The 21,826-nt window shown below is 39.7% G+C and overlaps 1 protein-coding gene, 1 long non-coding RNA gene and 1 pseudogene across 5 annotated transcripts in view; 1 reads left to right on the top strand and 2 right to left on the bottom strand.

Moving 5' to 3' along the window:
* The window catches only part of NTN4 (netrin 4), a 122,253-nt gene extending 104,130 nt beyond the window's left edge, over window positions 1-18,123 (top strand). For all 4 annotated transcript variants that reach the window (XM_009181453.3, XM_003906984.5, XM_009181454.4 and 1 more), the window contains 3 exons: window positions 5,674-5,742; window positions 9,955-10,125; window positions 16,706-18,123. In XM_009181453.3, coding sequence (XP_009179717.2) covers window positions 5,674-5,742; window positions 9,955-10,125; window positions 16,706-16,842 — 377 coding nt within the window. In that variant the 3' untranslated portion in view covers window positions 16,843-18,123. The remainder of the gene's footprint in view (window positions 1-5,673; window positions 5,743-9,954; window positions 10,126-16,705) is intronic.
* On the bottom strand, window positions 1,200-4,628 carry LOC108581083 (annotated as a pseudogene).
* On the bottom strand, window positions 15,836-21,430 carry LOC116268918. Its single transcript, XR_004176162.1, has 3 exons — window positions 20,413-21,430; window positions 19,735-19,926; window positions 15,836-16,148 (listed from the first exon to the last, which is right to left on the bottom strand). It is a non-coding gene; the product is annotated as an uncharacterized LOC116268918 (long non-coding RNA).
* Between the last annotated feature and the right edge of the window lie 396 nt (window positions 21,431-21,826).

Here is a 21,826-nt window from a genome sequence, read left to right as displayed (position 1 = left end):
TGGGAGGCTGAAGTGGGTGGATCACCTGAGGTCAAGAGTTGAAGACCAGCCTGGCCAACATAACAAAACCCCATCTCTACTAAAAAATACAAAAAAATTATCTGGGTGTGGTGGCACGTGCCTGTAGTCCCAACTACTTGGGAGGCTAAGGCAGGAGAATCACTTGAACCTGGAATGCAGAGGTTGCAGTAAACTGAGATCAGGCTATTGCACTCCACCCTGGGTGACAAGGGAGACTCCATCTCAAAAACAAAAGAAACAAAAAGTGGTATTTTTTTACTGATGATCTCTAATCTAATTTCATTGTATTATATCTATTCTTTGAAAACCAGGAGGGCAACTTGGATTCATTTCTAGGTGACTTAAGGACTAGCTACATAATTTGCAGGACTAGATGCTGGCTGAAATGCAGAGCCCTTTTTAAGAATTTCATCAAATGGCCATGAATAATAGTTTGGGATTTTGTGTATGTGGTTGGTTTGTTGTTTTTTCCCAGCCTCCTTTCATTAGCAAGGAGAGCCTTACCCAATCTCTGTCTTTAAAAAGTGAGTCTGGCCGGGCACGGTGGCTCACACCTATAATCCCAGCACTTTGGGAGGCCAAGGCGGGTGGATCATGAGGTCAGGAGATGGAGACCATCCTGGCTAACACGGTGAAACCCCATCTCTACTAAAAATACAAAAACTTAGCTGGGCGTGGTGGCGGGCGCCTATAGTCCCAGCTACTGGGAGGCTGAGGCAGGAGAATGGCGTGAACCCGGGAAGCGGAGCTTGCAGTGAGCCGAGATGGCGCCACTGCACTCTAGCCTGGGCGACAGAGCCAGACTCCGTCAAAAAAAAAAAAAAAAAAAAAAAAAGCGGGTCTGACTGTGATCTCTTTTTTTGTCATATTAACTCCTTTGTATCTGAACTCCTGACCGCTGCTGCCTCATTCTGAAAGCAGATCCCAAAGACCTATTATTTCAGAATCCATCCCCTGAATGCATATTCATTTATTTCTTTTCTTTTTAAAAAATTTTTTTAATTCAAGAAGTATCAACAAACTGAAAACATTCATTTCTAGTCCACAGAGATGCATATCTAGTTTTTGATGTAGGCTATGTCTTTTTCCATCCTTTATCTAATATTGCTATATGCTTGGAGCTCAGGATGTGCTAAAGTATGAATTCACAAAGTTGTGTTGATTGAGAATGTCTGTGATAGTTTTCCCGACATTTTATTATGAAAATTTTCAGACATCCAGAAAAGTTTTAAAAGTTGCACACTTACATATCCGCCACCTAAATTCTATCCACCCATCAATCCACATTTTAGATCAGAGAGAAATCACAGTTTTAAAACCTTCTCATAGAGAACATATGGACCCCTCAAGAATCAAGAACCGAAATCTGAGAGACAAGATTATTTGCCCATCTGTATCATGGTTTTTTCACTTAACATAATCGTATGATAATTTTCCTAATGACTTCACGTTCAATCACAACAGGAAAGAAGGTGGGAAAGATAAGGCAACATGAAGTTATCATGTTTATCTTTTCAGCATTTAAAAAATAAAACAAGTCTTTACTGTGAACTTTTTTTGCTTTAATGCTACATAGTCTGGAATTTTATGATTTTAACTTTAATAGCCACTTTTAAAAGTGTTCTTCTATTTTTCTAACCACACAATGACTTTTTATAATTCTCCAAGTTTGCGAAACCAAATCTGTAATAATCCGGTTTTTAGGACTATAGGACATTCACTAAGCCCATCATGCGTGTTATTAGAGAGTTGGCAGCATTCCAGCCAAGCACATAAAGTGCTGGCACCAGAATGACTCCAGACTCTCATGTCCACAGCAGCTGTTAGGTCTGTAATGACCCCAGAGAGTCTCTGAAATTCATCTGGATGAGTGCCAGATTGAGGAGGACTTTATTCAGTTTCCTGCATTGAGTATAGAACAGTGCTTCTGGGCACCTTTTTTTAACAAAAGTGTTCCAAGCACTGAAAAAAAAATCTACCTACCTATATACCTCCCATAAGTTTCCATAAAAACAGCTTTCAACCAAGAGGCAGCAGAGGGATTCTAAAACACACAGCAGGAAGCGCTCCTACTCCTCTGAGGTCAAGAGGCTTATCCCATGTTGGTGTGAGGAATGGCTTATTTTCTGATGACCACATGTGGGACTATTTCATCCGCCACGAGAGACCCCAGAAGGGTTCCTGTTTTGTATTATTTACGTATACTATACTTCTTTTTTTTTTTTTTTAATAAAAGTAAATGTAACACCTAAACCAAATTCAGGATTGATCCCAACCTTCTAGAGCCATCTCCTCTGGAGTCAGGGAGGAAACAGCTGTCACATCACGATGCAGGTTACATTCATCTTCCACTGGAATGACTACAGCCCCCAGGCAGTGGCCTGACTACAGAAGAGCAGAGGACTGGCTCTTGGGGACAGACAGGCTTTCTTGCTTCTCCTCATTGGCCATGGCTTAGCCTGGTTCCTCTCCACAAGTTCTTAGTAAAAAAGCACTCACAAAAACCCAAGTCACTACTTTTAAACTCTCTTGGACAAGGGGAGTTTTTCCACAGCTTGGACTGAGAACCCGTGCCCTAGAAGTGCTTTTCTGACTAGAATGTACAAAGGGAGTGGGTGCAGGAGACAAAAATGGCTAAAATGAAAATGGGAGCCACTGGTCCCCATTTGCAGCTACAGCTCAAGATGCCTACACATGTGATCAGTGTGGTGTGTGCAGGAGGGAGGGGCAGAGGGACACGCCGGGCAAGGAAGGTGCTCCTGGGGACAGTAGTCTGCCCGCCGGCCTTCACTTCTTGGCCTTGCCCTGGGCAGCTACAGCTTCTATGGCTTTACACAGAGTCCCTTCATCCCCCAGGAACTGCATGCTCCTGACAGGCTTTGAGCTCTTGTCCAATTCATAGACGATGGGAATACCAGTCAGTAGGTTCAGCTCCATGATAGCCTCTTCAGAGAGACCCTCCAGATGCTTGATAATGCCCCAGAGGCTGTTGCCATGGGCTGCAATCAGTACCTGTTTCCCTTCCTTGATCTGGGGAACTATTTCTTTATTCCAAAAGGGCAGAGCTCTGGCAATAGTGTCCGTCAGACTCGCAGGAGGATAACTGATCTTCTGTGAGATCTGCACACTTGCGATCCTTACTGATGTTGCTATAGAAAGGATGGTCGGGCTCCAACAGAGGTGGTGGAACATCGTAGGAGCACCTCCAGATCTTCACCTGGGCCTCACCATGCTTTGCAGCAGTTTCTGCTTTACTGAGATTGATCAGATCCCCATAATGCCGCTCATTGAGGCGCCAAGTCCTCATTACAGGCGGGCCACATCTGATCAATGACATCTAGCACTATCCAGAAGGTCCGGGTCACTCCCTTCTGCACTGAGTTGAAGCAGGTGTCAAACTCATAACCAGCATCTCTCAGCGCCTGCCCGCCGCACTTCACGTCCTGGTGGCCCGCTGGGCTCAGATCGGAGTCGTACCAGTCGTCTCCAGGTTCCATGCGCTCTCACCATGCTGGATCAGCACCAGTTTGCAGGCGGCCATGGCGGCGGGCTTGGGAAGCAGTGCAGGCTGGGGTTCCCAGAGTCCAGAGTCACAGCCTGCCCCCAGCCGCTCCCCTGACCCGACCACTGCGCCTGCGTGCTCGACAATTTTTAATCTTTATTACAGAGACAAGGCCTTACTGTGTTACCTAGTCTGGTCTTAGACTCCTGGGCTCAAGCAGTCCACCCATTCCGACCTCCCAAAGTGTGGGGATTACAAGCATGAGTCACCACACCTGGCTGCTCACTCTTTTATCTCTATATTCCTACCAAATTTCTACCTATGAGAATCTTAAATGAGTAAATAAATGTAAAATGCTTAAAACAGCCTGGTATACAGCAAGTGCTCCTCAGTAAGCACTAGCTGCTGTTCTGACCACTCAGTGCCTATGAAATAAAGTACATGAGGGCAGGAGGGGAGAGGAAAGGGGGAAAAGTATATCTAATTGTTAAATCAGTAAGAGTGAAAATCCTATCCATGCTAGGCTCCGGAAATGTAAAGTCGATAAGATATAACTATTGTCTTGAAGGGACACAGTCTAGAGAGGAAACGAATATACAAATGAGTATGAGAATGCTATATGTCTGTGATCCCCAACCTTTTGGGCACCAGGGAGTGGTTTCGTGGAAGACAGTTTTTCCATGGATGGCAGGGGCAGGGGATGGTTTCAGGTTGAAGCTGTTCCACCTCAGACCATCAGGCATTAGATTATCATAAAGAGAGCACAGCCTGGAGCCCTCACACGCACAGTTCACAGTAGGGTGGGCACTTTTATGAGCATCTAATGCCGCTGCCGATCTAACAGGAGGCAGAGCAGGCGGTAATGTGAGTGATGGGAAGTGGCTGTAAATACAGATGAGAATCGGCTCACTCTCCAGCTGCTCACCTCCTGCTGTGCAACCCGGTTCCTAACAGGCCACAAACTAGTACCAGTCCGCGGCCAGGGGTTTGGGGTCCCCTGCTACATATAAACTATGTACAGGCTGGATGCCAGTGTCTCCCACCTGTAATCCCAGAACTTTGGGAGGCCGAGGCAAGTGGATCGCCTGAGGTCAGGAGTTTGAGACCAGCCTGACCAATATGGTAAAACTCCGTTTCTACTAAAAATACACAAATTAGCCAGGCGTGGTGGTGTGTATCTGTAGTCCCAGCTACTCAGGAGGCTGAAGCAGGAGAATTGCTTGAACCAGGGAGACAGAGGTTGCAATGAGCTGAGATCAAGCCACTGCACTCCAGCCTGGGCAAGAGAACGAGACTCCCTCTCGATAGATAAATAAATAAATATATACATACATACATATATAAAATAAACTATGCACAAAGGCATTTTGAAAGTCTTCCACACGGCCTAGCAAGTCTCTCACACATAATAGTGGCAATATATAATTTAGACTATTGGGAGAAAATACTCAACTTATTCTTCAAAGTCCCTTTTAAATCCTTCTTGATCCAAGAAGCTTTTTCCCATCTTCCCAAACATATGTGACTCTTCCACCCAAGTAGATTGTACCTCTCCCAGACCACTTATCACTTTATCACTTTTTATACACTTGGTTTCTTCACCTTACTGAATTGCAAGCCTTAAGGCAAGAATTGTATCTTGCTTATCTTTATGGTGCTGAAGTGCGAAGCACCATGCCTTGCATACCAAAGGTGCTCAATAAATACTTTTAAAATGGATAACAACAAAAAAATTGGACAATATTACCTTCAAGGGACTGCCCAGTTTATTTAATTTCACTTTTGTTGTAGTGAACATTAACTGCACAAAGACAACTGTTTTCCATTCAGTTGTTCCTTTCTATTAGCATGGAATATTAATACTAGACTGTATTTATCACAACATCAATTACAAGCATTGAAATATAGCATTGTTTCTACCTTCTGTATTTCTCTTGGGTGAATACTTTATTGGAAGATAACTAATTTAATTTAGAAAGAGACTCTACTTCTTTTGAATGACTTTCGGGGTTCCTTGGTACTTACAGATTATGTTGTACACATCACTCAAGGCTTAAGGGATGTGTTATCTGGATGCACTTACTGATCTCTTGTTTTTTCTTTCTTTGTTTTTCTAATAACTAACACCATTTTTTGTTTACTTTCTGTAGGTAAATGCGAATGTAAGGAACAGATATTAGGAAATGCCAAGGCATTCTGTGGAATGAAATATTCATATGGTGAGTCTGAAATCCTTGAATGCTTCTGAGAACCTATTCACTAAGTTCAGAGAATATTTTAGAAAATGGGAGGCCTGACTGATGACATTGTGTATAAATGAAAGCACAAAGCATTAGTCTTACATAATAACACTAAACACAGTGTTCTGGTCTTGGGCTAGATTTTCCTGATGTAGATGGTGATGGATGTCCCAGGGAGGACAGGATGCTTGTAGAGCAAAGGTAGGGTTACTATACCATAAGAAAAAGAGGCAGAGAGCAGAAAGAAGAAATCATGATATGAACTCCTTTCTCGTGGGTCCTTCTTGCCTTATTCATCTAAAAGGGATGTTTCTAGCCACTTCAATGACTCTTGTGTTCATTTGTCACGCAGTAATACTGAGCAGAAATCAGTTTAAGGTAGCATTTCACTATGGTTGAGAGCACAGGCTTTGGACTCAGACCTATGTGAGTTTCATTTCTGGCTTATTGCGTGGGAGACTTAACCTCTCCAAACTTGTTTCCTCATCTGTAAAATAGGGATCTTGCCACCTTCCTCGTGGAATAAGATGTTTGAAAAGCATGCAGCACATTACCTAGCACATATTCAATGCTCGGTAAATGGCAGGGGGAGGGAGATGATGTCTATTTGTGAGGCATTGAGACTAGCTGTCCACCTGGGTCTCTTCCCCACCCTCTCTGTATACTCTAGACATCCCTGTCTTTCAAATAACAGGAAAATACATCCTGTACAAAAAGGGAAATGGCACTGCCTAAGTAAAGACTGTTACTATATTCATATGGCTTTATATTTACTATTAAATATATTAAGATATCATATCTTGCTAACACATTCTTGCCTAGTGTCTGAGACTTTTTTTTTAGACAGAATCTTGCTTTGTTGCCCAGGCTGGAGTGCAGTGGCACAATCTAGACTCACTGCAACCTCCACCTTCTGGGTTCAAGAGATTCTCATACCTCAACCACCCAAATAGCTGGGATTACAGGCATGTGCCACCACGCCCAGCTAATTTTTTTTTTAATTTTTCTTTTTCTTTTTTTTTTTTTTTGAGACGGAGTCTCACTGAGTCACCCAGGCTGGAGTGCAATGATGCAATCTTGCCTCATTGCAACCTCCATCTCCTGGGTTCAAGCAATTCTCCTGCCTCAGCCTCCCAAGTAGCTGGGACTACAGGCATGTGCCACCATGCCCAGCTAAGTTTTGTATTTTTAGTAGAGACAAGGTTTCACCACGTCAGTCAGGCTGGTCTCGAACTCCTGGCCTTGTGATCTGCCCACCTTGGCCTCCCAAAGTGCTGGGATTATAGGCGTGAGCCACCGCACCTGGCCTAATTTTTGTATTTTTAGCAGAGATGGGGTTTCACCATGTTGGCCAGGCTGATTTTGGACTCCTGACCTCAAATGATCTTCCCGCCTTGGACTCCCAAAGTGCTGGAATGACAGGTGTGAGCCACCACACCCAGCCTGAGATGTTTTATTGATCTATAATATATATGGCCTGAAATATACACTACAATGAGGAGAAAATTTTAAGTCATGATTTATGAAACCAAGTATTTAGGTTCTCGATAACATTGTCTCTAATCTCATACAAGATTTTAAAAAGTAAATAACTGGTAAAAACCTCATGAATCTTATCTAAAATTACATGCACACTTCCCTCTCTACTTTCCAACTTGGCTAAATAATAGAAGAAAACTTTTGAAATGTACAGCACTCAATAAAGGAAAGGCAGTTTAGAGGGAATGGCATTGCTTATTAAGAGCAAATATGATAATTTAGTTCAAAGTCAGTTCATTCAGTGAAAATATCAACTGGCTCTCCTTATCACATCAACTTTGTAGCTCTCTGAATTTACAAATAACCAATCTTTTAATACAACTGCATTAATTTTCTACTTAAGAATTTGAACGTTCTTAACAATGTAATGAAACATCTTGGTCTTATTAAGTGCAATACTGCTACAGTCTTGGAAAAAATTGGTTTCCTCCTCCCCATTCCCTGGCTTAATAGAAAAAACAAAAACAAAAAAACACTTGACTTACTTGCTTACTCCTTTAGCAAATATCTATTGAACAACAGAAGTGACAGACAAGGTCCCTACTATCTTTGAGCTTGCAAGTCTAGTGGAATAATAATAGTGAACATTTACTGAATATTAGCCACACGCTGGGCACTATGCTCCCTGTCCTTCATGTATTTATCTCATCGGGGTTCTAGTCCAAACTCTACCTCTAGCCAACCAGTTATGCGAACTTGAACAGTTCATTTTATTTATTTGTTTTATTTATTTGTTTGTTTTACTTATTTATTTATTTTTGAGAGATGAAGTTTTGCTCTGTCACCCAGACTGGAGTGCAATGGCGTGATCTGGACTCACTGCAACCTCTGCCTTCCTGTTTCAAGCATTTCTCCTGGCTCAGCTTCCCAAATAGCTGGGACTACAAGCATGCACCACCATGCCTAGCTAAATTTTTTGTATTTTTTAGTAGAGACGGGATTTCATTGTATGTTGGCCAGGCTGGTCTCAAACTCCTGACCTCAGGTGGTCCACCCACCTCAGCCTCCCAAAGTGCTAGGATTATAGGCGTGAGCCACTGCACCTGGCCTTAATGTCTTAAAACTTGCTTCCTCGTATATAAAATATATGAGCTTTTAAGACCCCTTAGAAGTCTAAAATGTGATGACTCCATAAACATAGCTGTCTGACAGCTGTATTCTCAGAGTATGAGACCAGCCAAGATAGGGTGCTCTCATTACACACAGTCTTCCATGGAGATGTGGATAAGCCGATAAGAACTTCCCTGTGAAAAAAAAAAAAATATATATATATATATATATATATATATGAAAATTAGCCAGGCATGGTGGTCTGTAATCCCACTACTCAGGAAGCTGAGGCAGGAAGAATTGCTTGAACCTCGGAGGTGGAGGTTGCACTGAGCCGAGATAGCGCCATTGTACTCCAGCCTGGATGACAGAGCGAGACTCCATCTCAAAAAAAAAAAAAAAAAAGAACTTCCCTATGTTTCCTAGTGTTCCTGAGTAGCTCAGTGATCCTTAGCTTTACTTTCTTTCCAACCCCAACTTATTCCATTACTTAATCCCCAGCCACATCAATTTCATCAATGGGAGGGCATAATAGAATCATGAGTCATACAGAATACTGGAGCTCCACCGTCATGCATGGGTGTCCAGCCCTTTGAATGTGAGGACTTTTTGGCTTATCTGGAGGGGCGGATATCACAAAAATTATGCACAGACATTTTTTTAGTTCATCAGCTATCATTAGTGTTAGTGTACTTTATGTGTGGTCCATTGTGGTCTAGGGAAGTCAAGAGGTTGGACACCCATGAAGGGATAGCTTCCCTAACTCCAGTCAGCTTGTATTTTATGCCAGGAGAAGAATATTAAGTAGTGAATCATATCATTTAATCTCTTTAGAATATGCAAAATATATTCTAGCAGTAGCATTTTACTCTCTATCATAACATTAAACACAATCAGCCACAAAAGAATAATATAGTCAGAACCTAAATAAAAGCCAGGATAAGTCTACTTCCTATGTTTCTTCTCTCTGTTTAGATGTGGTAGCTGAATGTGTTTAAGATTGTAATTGCATAGGCAAAATGGTTGATATTCTCTTAGGATAATGATATTGCAGGGAGTCACATTTGAAATTTCCTAACAAATAAGAATATAGTTAATATAGAGAAATGAGATAAAGCCAGTGCAAAACTGAATGAGCATATGACTTTTTTTAATTTAGTGTTTTTATTTTATTTCAATAGTTTTGGGGGAACAGGTGGTTTTTGTTTACACGGATAAGTTCTTTAGTGGTGATTTCTGAGATTTTAGTACACCCATCACCCAAGCAGTGTACACTATACCCAATATGTAGTCTTTTATCCCTCACCTCTTCTCACCCTTCCCCGAGTCCCCATACTAAGTGTTATATCATTCTTAGGCCTTAGCTCCCACTTATAAGTGAGAACATAATGAGGTTTGGTTTTTCATTCCTGAGTTACTTTCCTTAGAATAATGGCCTCTAACTCCATCCAAGTTAATGCCTAATGATTTTTAAAGCAAATTTTCACATCTTCATCATCAATTCACCTTTCCATTATATTCTGAAATGCATACTTACGTGTTGTTCAAACTTCAAATGATAACATGAAATTCTATGTGTTTTGACTTCTGTGTTGTTAACAGTGCTAAAAATAAAGATTTTATCAGCTCATGATAAAGGTACTCATGTTGAGGTCAATGTGAAGATTAAAAAGGTCTTAAAATCTACCAAACTGAAGATTTTCCGAGGAAAGCGAACATTATATCCAGAATCATGGACGGACAGAGGATGCACTTGTCCAATCCTCAATCCTGGTGAGTATTAGACTTTCCTATCTTAGTACCTGCCTTGTCTCTGCTGATTTGCTGCTTGTCTTACATCCTCTGAAGCACAGCATAAATAAACTCAGCAAGAACATCTCTCCTTTTCATCATCTGACTCCTGCGGAAAATCCAAATGTAATTCTTTGAACTAACATCGAAAAATTATTTCTCTTCCATGTGCTCTATGAAAGTTTAATATTTTAAAATCCAGAAATATAATACTCTCTATGCTAAAAGAGGAGACTCAGATTGGTTCCAGGTGCCAGTTGCATAGAAAGCACTTTCATGAATTTATCTGCCACTTACTCTTTATCTGAAAGCCAGGTCCTATTACAGTAGAACCTGTTCCCAAAGGAAGTTCAAATGCAAAATTCCATCTGTGGAAATAATATTGAATTCATCTTGACTATTGCTTGAAAAGCATCTGTTTCTCCTGAAGAGAAAACAGCTCTCAAGTTCTTATCATCTTGTTTTTCATGAAGTGATATTTCTGGTTTCAAATTAGAAACAGCAGAAATAAACAAAACAAAAACTGTAGGATTTTAGAGCAACTTGAAATGGAGAGAAATTTGATTTGCACCTTTAAATGTTATAGCAGAAGTGAAGACGAATAAATAAGCACCAGGGTTCTTGCCCCAAGCACATGCATTATCCTGGGTCATAAGCTGCTTCTTTCTCTGTCTCCCTCGTCAAATTTGAGGATGGGGTTTAGGCTTTTGGTCATAGTATCTTCAATACCTACCATTAGTACCCAGACAATGGTAACATAATACTTAGCAGGTTCTAATAAAACAAATCATAATTCAAAAAATGCTCTGCATCTCCCTGCTTGTGTGATTGTCATCTGTGTCTTAGTCACACTGATGAAACAGGTGCATTATTTATGTTCTTGGTCTAATTCCTTCCCCATATAAACCCATTGTTAACGTTAATAAGAAGTCTTTTGCACCCAGCCTGGCCAACATAGTGAAACCTCATCTCTACTAAAAATACAAAAATTAGCCTGGTGTGGTGGCACACACCTGTAGTCCCAGCTACCCAGGAGCTGAGGCAGGAGAATCACTTGAGACCAAGAGGCAGAGGTTACAGTGAGCTGAGATCATGCCACTGCAGTCCAGCCTGGGCGACAGAGCAAGACTCCGTCTCAAAAAAAAAAAAAAAAAAAGTCTTTTGCAGTCTTTAATAAATTCGAGAGAAACAGACAGATAACTGAGAGAGAAAGAGAGAGAGAGCATAAACTGACAATAAAATATCCCCTCAGTCTAAACAAACTCAATATTGATACAGAACTTTTGATTTTGGCCAAGTGTTCACCAATCTCTCACATCTTTTTCTACCCTTTCAATAATGTATTTAAATCAATTTAGATTTTAATAAAGAAAAGATGAAAAATAACATTTTAAATTACATAAATAAACAAACAACAGACTGGGCATGGTGGTTCATGCCTGTAATCTCAGTTTTAGGAGCCCAAGGTGGGAGGATAGCTTGAGCCCAGGAGTTCAAGACCAGTCTGGGCAACATAGTGAGACCCAGTATCTACAAAATTTTTTTTTAAAATTAGCTGGGTGTGGTAGCACATCCCTGTAGTCCCAACTACTTGGAAAGCTGAGGTAGGAGGATCACTTGAGCCCAGGAGGTCAAGGCTGCAGTGAGCCATGATTGAGCCACTGCACTCCAGCCTGGGCAAACAGAGCAAGACCCTATCTCAAAAGAAATTAAAAACACATAAATAAATAAAATTCCAAAGAACAAATTGAACTAATAAGAATCTTGGGCTTTGAATACAGGAAACTAAAAATAATTCATGTAAGTTCTATTTCCCAATGATTTGTGCTTAGAGGCATCTCTTATAAGAGCTTTCCTACTGTCTTGGCAAAAGAAAAAAAAAAAAAAGTCTGCCCAGTTTAGTGAGACATTAAAAACAAAAGCTTTGACCATCTGAGCCACCCTCCAGGAAGTGAACCATACTTCCTAATCAGGTTTCTGCCAAGCCAAGTCAAAGAATCAACTGAGTTCATCACAATTGAAAACATAAGCGCAATTATTCAAAGAATTCTTGAAAACATGTTTACTTGCTTTGAAGAAAAGACTGGAACTTGCCAAAGCAAAACCAGACACTCTTTCATTTTACTTTGTTTTTCCATTTTTACAAGTTCAATAGCTAAGGCCAAAGAAAGCTGATAAGAAAACTGAAACCTTACACGCCAACCTGCTTCCTTGGCTACTTTGGAAAAGAAACAATCCTATTGGGTATCCCTGCATATTCATTCATTCTTAATTCATGCATGCATGTACTCATTCATCAGTCATATATTTTAGAATACCAAGACCAGCACTAAAGTATTATATTTTCTTTTTCTATGGATACAAAATAAACTTCGTGTTCTCAAACGTGTAGCAAAGAAGATGTCAAAACCCCAGAGATAGGAAAATAAAATATAAATGCTAATAAGAGGTGTAAAAGAACATTGTTTTGCATGTTTATTTTTGGTGTGATGCTGCTTCATAATTTATGGTTTTATTCAGTATTGTTTTTATCAATTTAACTTATATTTATACTTTAATGGTAAATTCCTGTTTATTCTATTTGTAGTTTCAAAGTAAATTCATATAAAAATACCACACTTAACCCTGAGATTTCTTTCTTTCTTTTTTTCTTTTTTTAAAGACAGGGTTCTCTGCTCTGTTGCCCAGGCTAAAGTGGTGGTACTATCACTGCTCACTGCAGCCTCGACCTCCCAGGCTCAAGCAATCCTCCTGCCTCAGCCTCCCGAATAGCTAGGTCTACAGACGTGCCACCACACCCAGCTAATTTTTGTTTGTTTGTGTTTTTGTAGATAGGGTCTTCCTATGGTGCCCAGGCTGGTCTCAAACTCCTGGCCTCAAGCAGTCCTCCCACCTCAGCCTCCCAAAGCACTGGGATTACAGGCGAGAGCCACTGCATCCAGCCCTAACCTTGAAGTTTCTTAAAAATTGATTACTGTATTTTTAAATGAGGACTTTATTATTTTAGACATTATACAAACAATTTTAAGGCTACTATATTTTTAACTAGTCAGTTAATTAAACACTGAGGTTCTTTTTCATGCAGAAGCTAAGGTTGCCTTTTATCATTTAAATGCTTTTTCATTCATTTTACATTGTACTCTCCAGTGTTTGAAACCTCTGTCATTATTTTCCTTTTTCTCTTTTTCTGAAAACACCAAAATAGCTTTTTTTAAAGTTTAGGATTAGTTTCTTTTTATAATCTTTTAGTGGGGTTCAGTGGCTCACATCTGTAATCCCAGCACTTTAGGAGGCTAAGGTGGGCGGATCGCTTGAGCCTAGGAGTTCGAGGCCAGCCTGGGCAACATGGTGAAAGCCCATCTCTACAGAAAATACAAAAATTAGCCAGGTATGGTGACATGAGCCTGTTGTCCTAGCTACTCAGAAGGCTGAGGTGGGAGGATTACCTGAGCCTAGGGAGATCGAGGCTACAGAGTTGAGATGGTGCACTGCATGTCAGCCTGGGTGACAGAGTGAGACTCTGTCAGAAAAAAAAAAAAAAAAAAAAAAGAAGAAGGGAAGGAAAGGAGAGGGGAGGGGAGGGGAGGGGAGATGTTTAGGGGAAATTTTTAAAGTTCACATTTCTATCCCCCAGAGATCATCTCTGTTAATAGCTTAGGAAATCCTTTCTAATTTCCCTCTGTGTATATGTATTATATTTTTAACCAAAATGGTATCATAGCATATGCTCCATTCTGTAACCTGCATTATTCTGTTAATAAGCTTTACCTTCAATTTTAGTTTATTTTCATATTATCTAATACTCAGGTCATATTTCTATTTCCCAACTGATCCCAAAATGTCCTCTAGAGCTGATTTGTCCTTTCCAGTATTCAATCCAGGATCACACATCTAGTTTTTCAGTCCCTCAAGTCTCTTTTATTCTGGCACAGTTCCTTTTTTATGACTTGTTGAGGAAACCAGGTCAGATGCCCTGTCCCTTATCTGACCATCAACATTTGTGTGGTTGGTTCATTTATGGTAGTGCTTAGCTTGTTCTCTATCTCTTCTATCTCCTGTAATCTCTAAAGAAAGGCTTGATTGATTCAAGACTAACATTTTGGCTAGAATCCATTATAGATATCATCGTGTACTTCATGTTGAATCATGTTGAATGCACATGGTACCTGGATAACCTCCCATCAGTGTCTCTAAGCTTGACCTTTGGACTACAACGAAGGGAGCCTGATCTCTCCATTGCCAAAGTTTTGTTTTACCTTGAGAGATAGAAAAGAATGAGTGTGATATTACGTAGCATTCTACGAGCATCCAGCTTTCCATTCACCATTCATTTAATGACTTTATCGCCAATTGATAATCCTTTCCTCAATCAATAACTTCATTAGAGTCTGAGAAATGATGTTTTTCTAACTCTTTCGAATTCTCTTCTCTTATTAGCTGGCATTCTTCTGTAAGAGGGCTTTCTCTCCCAAGCTGGGCAACTAGGTTACCATGAAATACAGTTCTTATTGTAAAGACAGGATAAATGCTACATTCTTTCCCTTTAGTTTCTAATTTTCAAAGTAAGAAATGGTTTTAACAGCTGCCTCTAAAGAGGACAAATTAATTTTTCTCTGACTTTCTCATTTTTGGTGTCATTTTGGAATTATGGATTTCTATGGATTTAATGTGTTTTCATACACACAATTATTGTGTTTCTTGGTGCTCAACTTATCACAGCTTTGACACGTTATAACTCCGTCCTGCTAGCTGTTGTGTCCTTTTAAAAAGACACACATTCATCTTTGAAAGTTTTCTTGTTTTTAACACAATAAGATGTCCCATGCTCAACTTCCTGCCCTGAACCTGGAATAAGCCATTTTCCAAGAAGCCTGTATGGTTGTTATAGGTGTTCATACTACTTGGATGACATTTTTTCCTCAGTCATTTCAGTGAAAAATGAGCAATGAAATCAATTTAAATTGTGAAATTAAATTGATATTTTCAGTTGAATTTTAGCATCTAGCTTTCATGTAATTTAGTTTTTAAAAGTATGTCTCTATTTTATATTGGAAAATTTTTATTTTATAAACCTAATTATTTTATCTATCCTATAATTTTTAAAAGCTTTTCCTAAATACCAAAATCTACATTATTACAAACATTAACTAAGGGCAATTATTGTATTTCTTTTTATTAATCTATAGGTAATGAGACTGTCCTTTCATTTCTTGGATATATTAGCTAAAATTTGTTATCTAAAGCTTGAAAGGAATTTTGAACACAAGGTCATCACAAGGTGTAGGCAAGTTTTATCATTTATTTAGTTTTTTTTTTTTTTTTTTTTTTTTTTTATGTATGACAAACAAACATCCTATTCCAAAAACACATAGGCTTTGTATAGGGAATATGTGTTATTTTCTATAATTCATAGGTTCTTTCCTATATGTTTTCCTAAATGCTTGTTTCACTTTTATAAAAATCCTCCTTAGGCTGGACATGGTGGCTCATGCCTATAATCCCAGCACTTTGGGAGGCTGAGGCAGGCGGATCACCTGAGGTCAGGAGTTCAAGAGCAGCCTGGCCAACATGGTAAAACCCTGTCTCTACTAAAAATATAAAAGCCAGGTGTGGGGGTGCACACCTGCAGTCCCAGCTACTTGGGAGGCCAAGGCACAAGAATTGCTTACACCCAGGAGGCAGAGGTCGCAGTGAGCCAAGACGGCACCACTGCACTCCAGCCTGGGCAACAGAGCGAGACTCCATCCAAAAATAAAACAAAACAAAACAAATAAACAAAAAAACCTGAATATACACTACCATACACAGTGAGTCTCCAAGATGTACTGATCTAGGGCAGTATGGTAAGTGTCCTTAGAACCCTCAGCTCTTTGCCACAGAGCGTGGTATAGTACAAAGAAAAGGTTCTAGAATCAGCATGATCTGAGTTTGAGTACAGGTGCTGCTATACTTACAAAAAGATATTGAACAAGTTTCTTAGCCTTGATGAGCCTCAGTTTCCTCATCTGCAAAACAAGAAGGAAAAAATATCTACCTCACAGGGTTATTTTCAAAGCTAAATGAGATCATACATGTAAAACATACACGTAAAGCATACATGTGCTAAGCATAGTAAATGCTTACTAAATGGCAACTATTAATGTTTCTTACTCCTTATTCCAACCCTGAATATATGAAACTGCTGGAGTTAGCCAGGCATGGTGGCTCACACCTGTAATCCCAGCACTTTGAGAGGCCGAGGTGGGCAGATGGCTTGAGTCCAGGAGCTCAAGACCAGCCTGGGCAACATGATGAAACCCCATCTCGACAAAAAATTTGAAAAAATTAGCTGGGAGTGGTGGCGCACACCTGTAGTCCCAACTACTTGGGAGACTGAGGAGGGAGGATTACCTATGCCCAGGATATCAAGGCTGCAGTGAGCCAGGATTATGTCACTACACTCCAGCCCATGACAGAGCAAGACCTTGTCTCAAAATAAATACAAAAGAAAACCTGCTGGAGTCACATCTCTCCCTTCAATGAAGTATGATACTATATAGCCCCTAATTTTGTTCTCTTTTAGGTTTGGAATACCTTGTAGCAGGACATGAGGATGTAAGAACAGGCAAACTAATTGTGAATATGAAAAGCTTTGTCCAGCACTGGAAACCTTCTCTTGGAAGAAAAGTCATGGATATTTTAAAAAGAGAGTGCAAGTAGCATTAAGATGGATAGCACGTGATGGCACTTCTCTATGTACAAAACACAAATTTTAGAGCAAGAAGACCTCAGACAGGAAACTGGAATTTTTTAAAGTGCCAAAACGTATAGAAATGTTTGAATGCATGGGTCTCATCTTAACTTATCTCTTCTGGACCCATGTTTAAATGTAGTTTTATTTCATGAAGAGAAATGAAAACCCCCTACACTGATATCTGTTTTCTATGGGACTGATTCTGAAATTCTTAACTATTAAGGATATTTTAATAGCAGCATGACATTTAGCAGTAATCCATTAAGGGCAGTACCTCCAACAAGGACGCCTTCCAGCTTCAGCTACATTACTTACATTTGATGCTAAAGTAATGAATGAGGTTTTAAGGAATTCCCAACCCTACTATCAGAAAAGGTGTTTCTTTAAAAAGAGCCTTCCCTTGTGTGTTATGCATGAACTTTGGTCTGTAGGTGTTAAATGGAGTCTCTCCACGTGTATATAGTATTTCCTTGTATAAAGCACTTTACTACGTACCACTTGTGTTGTGAACGTTGGGAGACTGCTGTTGGAAGAAAGAAAAGAGTGTGTGAGAAAGCCTACTGAAGCAAAAGCGCTGCCACTACAGGTGGACAAAAGTGACCATATAAAAGAAGTTGTGCTATTTAACTCTGAATACTTGGAGAAACTAGGTGAAGACGCAACCAGAAAGGAGAATATGTATGCATGAAGTCTCAGCTTCGAGCTGGAAGCTAGATTCCAAGATGACAGCCATGATGAAACTTTTTAAAAAACTAAACCAGAAGAGACTTTAAAATAAGAGAAAGAAATCATAAATGTAGACATATGCTTGGCTAAAGTGGAAATGGACTTTAAATTTTAAAAAGCTCATTTGCAATGCACTTGTATACACTTCAAAAATTATTGTAGACTCAGAATTTGTTCTATTTTTGTGCTTAGTATTTAAACCTGAACATTGAAACAGTTTTCCTCCTTGTCTTTCTTAACAGTAAGTCATTATATTTACCTGTTTTTTAACACAATGTATGTGATAGTCAACAAATCACAGTTTTTCATTATTATTCATCTTCTATACCCATGCATAACCACTATACATAGTTTCTTTTGTACTTGAATATACAAAACATGAACACAGTGCCATATGAATAATTTCACATACAGAACCATTTTTTCCCTGAAGTCCTGTGGACTTGCAAAAATATATATATATTGCTTTGTTAATTTGTTTTTATATTTCATATATGTAATAAAGGAATATGATCTCTTGATTTTTGTCTCATTTCTTGATTAACTCTTTCAGTGATGCTAAAGATTATCTTCTCATAATGAGGGAACTTAAATCTAATTCACTAATTTAAGAACATGAAAGAAGGCCTGACTTCTACTCTGTTACTCTGGGGTTTCGGAATGGAGTGGAAGCTAACTCAGGTGGATTTATTTTCTGTAGCCTTTAGACACAAACTTTTTTCATCAGATAATTGTGATTTTTATATTACATTAATTTTAACTAATTTTAAAAGTAATAAATGTTCATTGTTGAAAACACCAAAAAAGGATAACGGGAAAAATTATTTATACTCCAGCCATCCTGGGATAAGAGCCATTAGCACTCTGGTGTCTATAATGTAGACTGTTTTCTGTGCATACATATATATGTTTTATATAATTGGAATTATACTAAACGCAGTCTTAAGAAATCTGCTTTTTCACCTGGAGCATGTCTCTTAGCTTCTTACCTATCCTATCTTATCCTGGTTGGTGGACCACTATCTAGTATGGTTATCATTTAGAAGCAACTTATAAAACATGTTGGTAAGTATAGCATACCAAGAAAAATATTTTAAATACATCAGCTACAGAATTTTCCATTTCACTTTATTCAAAATAACAAATACCCACTTTAAAAAGAGTAGAAATTTTTTTAAAAGAGTAAAAAAAGTCCATAAAACATTAAGTTAAAAAAATTGCAGAACATACAAAATTAGCCCCACCCCAAAAACACATTTATAGTATATATAGTGTTTTTAAAGTTCTGAAAGAGGGCCAGGCACGGTGGCTCACACTTGCAATCATAGCACTTTTAGAGGCTGAGATGGGAGGACTCGTAAGGCCAGGAGTTTGGGACCAGCCTGGGCAATGAATGAGACCTCCATCTCTTAAAAAAAAAAAAAAGATAGCCAGGCATGATGGTGCACACCTGTAGTTTCAGCTACTCAGGAGGGTGAGGCAGGAGGATATCTTGAGCATAGGAGTTCAAGCTTACAGTGAATTCAAGGTTACAGCAAGCTATGATGATGCCACTGTATTCCAGCCTGGGTGACTGAATAAGACCCTGTCTCAAATATACAAATAAAAGTTCTGAAAGAGAGACAGATTGTAGCAGTATTGGTCCCTGTCTGGCAAAGAAGGGAGATTTTTCCTTTCTTATTTTACATACATTCGTATTGCTTGACTTTCTTTCACTAATCATGTACTACTTTTGTAATTTTTTTTTTTTTTTTTTGAGATGGAGTCTCACTCCACCCAGGCTGGAGTGCAGTGGCGTGATCTCGGCTCACTGCAACTTTCGCCTCCCGGGTTCAAGCAATTCTCCTGCCTCAGCCTCCCTAGTATCTAGGATTACAGGCACCCGCCACCACGCCTGACTAATTTTTGTATTTTTAGTAGAGACAGAGTTTCACCATGTTGGCCAGGTTGGTCTCAAACTCCTGACCTCAGGAGATCCACCTGCCCCGGCCTCCCAAAATGCTGGGATTACAGGCTTGAGCTACTGCACTTGGCCTGTAATTTATTTTATAAAACAAAATTTAACCAACCAATTGTTTTTAAAGTATGTTCAAGTAAACTCAGAACTGAAAGTTTAGCTTTGTCTAGTTTACCAAATTGTTGGGTCCCAGTGTCTTCCCAGTCCTCTATGACTAGAATCTGCTTCCTTCATGGCTCTTTCAAGTACCTTTTCCAGCAACATTCAAAAAGATAGGTTACTATTAGAATCGTTTCTTAAGGTCTTGATTTTCAAATCACTTGCAGCCTTCCAGTGGAGTTTGAAATTTCCTATGAGCATCATTTGGCTTCCAAAGTGGAAAAAAAAGGAAAAGGAAAAGAAAGAAACCTTATGTTCCCCATTTTGTAAATGTAAAGAAGAAGGTGGACCTGGCCCCCAACATGCCATCATCCCAACATCCCATCATCCCATCATCCCAACATGCCATCATGCCAACATGCCATCATCCCAACATCCCAACATCCCATCATCCCAACATCCCATCATCCCAACATCCCAACATCACATCATCCTATCATCCCATCATCTCAACATCCCATCATCCCATCATCCCATTATCCCAACATCCCATCCTGCCATCCTGCTACATGCACTTTCTCCTCCTTAGCCTCTTTCAAAATAACCACCTCGGTATTAAGACTTCCGTCTATGACTTCAGTGGAACCTGAACACTTCCTTCGAGAGCTACTGGGAAAGTCTCTGCCCCTGGACCTTTACTCTGTGTGCCACTGGGCTTTATTAGGCAGCACTGAGTTTCATAATTGCCACATACCTATCCGTGTGATTTGCCTGAGGTCAACACAGTCTTGCCCTCTTCTTACATCATTTTCCCTGTAGAGGAATGTTACTAATATTTACTATTTGATGCAATGGAAATTCTCAATAATAGGATGATCTTTTAATAGTGTCCTCTAAATGAGGTCAAATCTATGGGGATATGACCATGAGCCAAATAGCAGTGTCCATCTGGCTATGTTAAACAGAGAGCAAGGCCTATTATGGGTAAACATAGTTCTTGGGGACACTTTGGGTTCTTGCAAAACAAATCCTTTTCTAAACGATCAGAGACTTACCAATTCTAAAGGGTGGGAAAAAGAACATTGAAAACGTCTCGTGCTGGCCGTCCCTCTGCCACTCCCCTGGAATGCCTGAGAACAAGAGTGAGCACTGCCTGGCCCGCTGAGTTTTGTGAGAAGTCCCGGAACTGAATTGCTTTTGTGCTCATTGTTTCAATGATAAGCAGTCCCTGAACCCAACTTTATCAAAGGGCCAAACTCACATCTTATTTCCCACAGTTTGGAAGGGAAATATTTATGAATAACCTCAATTTTGCAAGAGAGATTGGTGTGATAAAAATGGAATAGAAGCAAAAGGGTGCACCTCAAATGACTGACAGTTTCTTTTTTTAAGTCTCTCAGAAAATGATTTGGCTGAAAATATTTTTTTAAAAATGATTCCCAAGTCCCTGTGTTCCTACACTTTCACCAAAGAAATGTAAACACGTCTCTACTTTTTGAGGATTACTGATTGTGTTTGAAATATGCATTTTTTAATGACAAATTCCCAGATTTATTATTTGTCAGTTTATGTATGTGAATAATTAAAAAAGCAGAATGTTAGTCACGAGAAAGAAAGAAATATGCCCCGGGGTAACAGATATTTCCAGAATCTGAGATGTATGTTCCATTAAGAGAGGGTTTTGGCCAGGTGCGGTGGCTCACACCTGTAATGCCAGTACTTGTTGAGGCCAAGGTGGGCGGATCACTTGAGCCCAAGAGTTTGAGACCAGCCTCGGCAACGTAGGAGGACCTCATCTCTACAAAAAACACAAAAAATTAGCTGGGCATGGTGGTGTGCACCTGCAATCCCAGCTACACAGGAGGCTGAGGTGGGAGGATTGCTTGAGTCTGGGAGATCAAGGCCGTGATTGTAACACTACATTCCAGCCTGGGCTACAGCATGAGACCCTGTCTCAAAAAAAAAAAAAAAAAAGAGAGAAGAGTGTTTTGGTAAATGCCGAATACATTTCTAGTTTCTTAGTATGTTACAGGTAGGGGACCATGTTCCAAAGTGTGATCATTAGTAATGAATTTATTATTAAATCCAAGATTTACTAGGAATGATTGAATCATAGTGTGCCCATGTGACCAAGAGGGAACAGCAGCCAGACAAGGAACCCTGCTTCC

Source organism: Papio anubis, chromosome 9 (assembly GCF_008728515.1).
Source record: "Papio anubis isolate 15944 chromosome 9, Panubis1.0, whole genome shotgun sequence".
Classification (NCBI taxonomy): Eukaryota; Metazoa; Chordata; class Mammalia; order Primates; family Cercopithecidae; genus Papio; species Papio anubis.
Note: the sequence above shows the minus strand (reverse complement) of the source record. Positions and strands in the feature narration are given on the sequence as shown.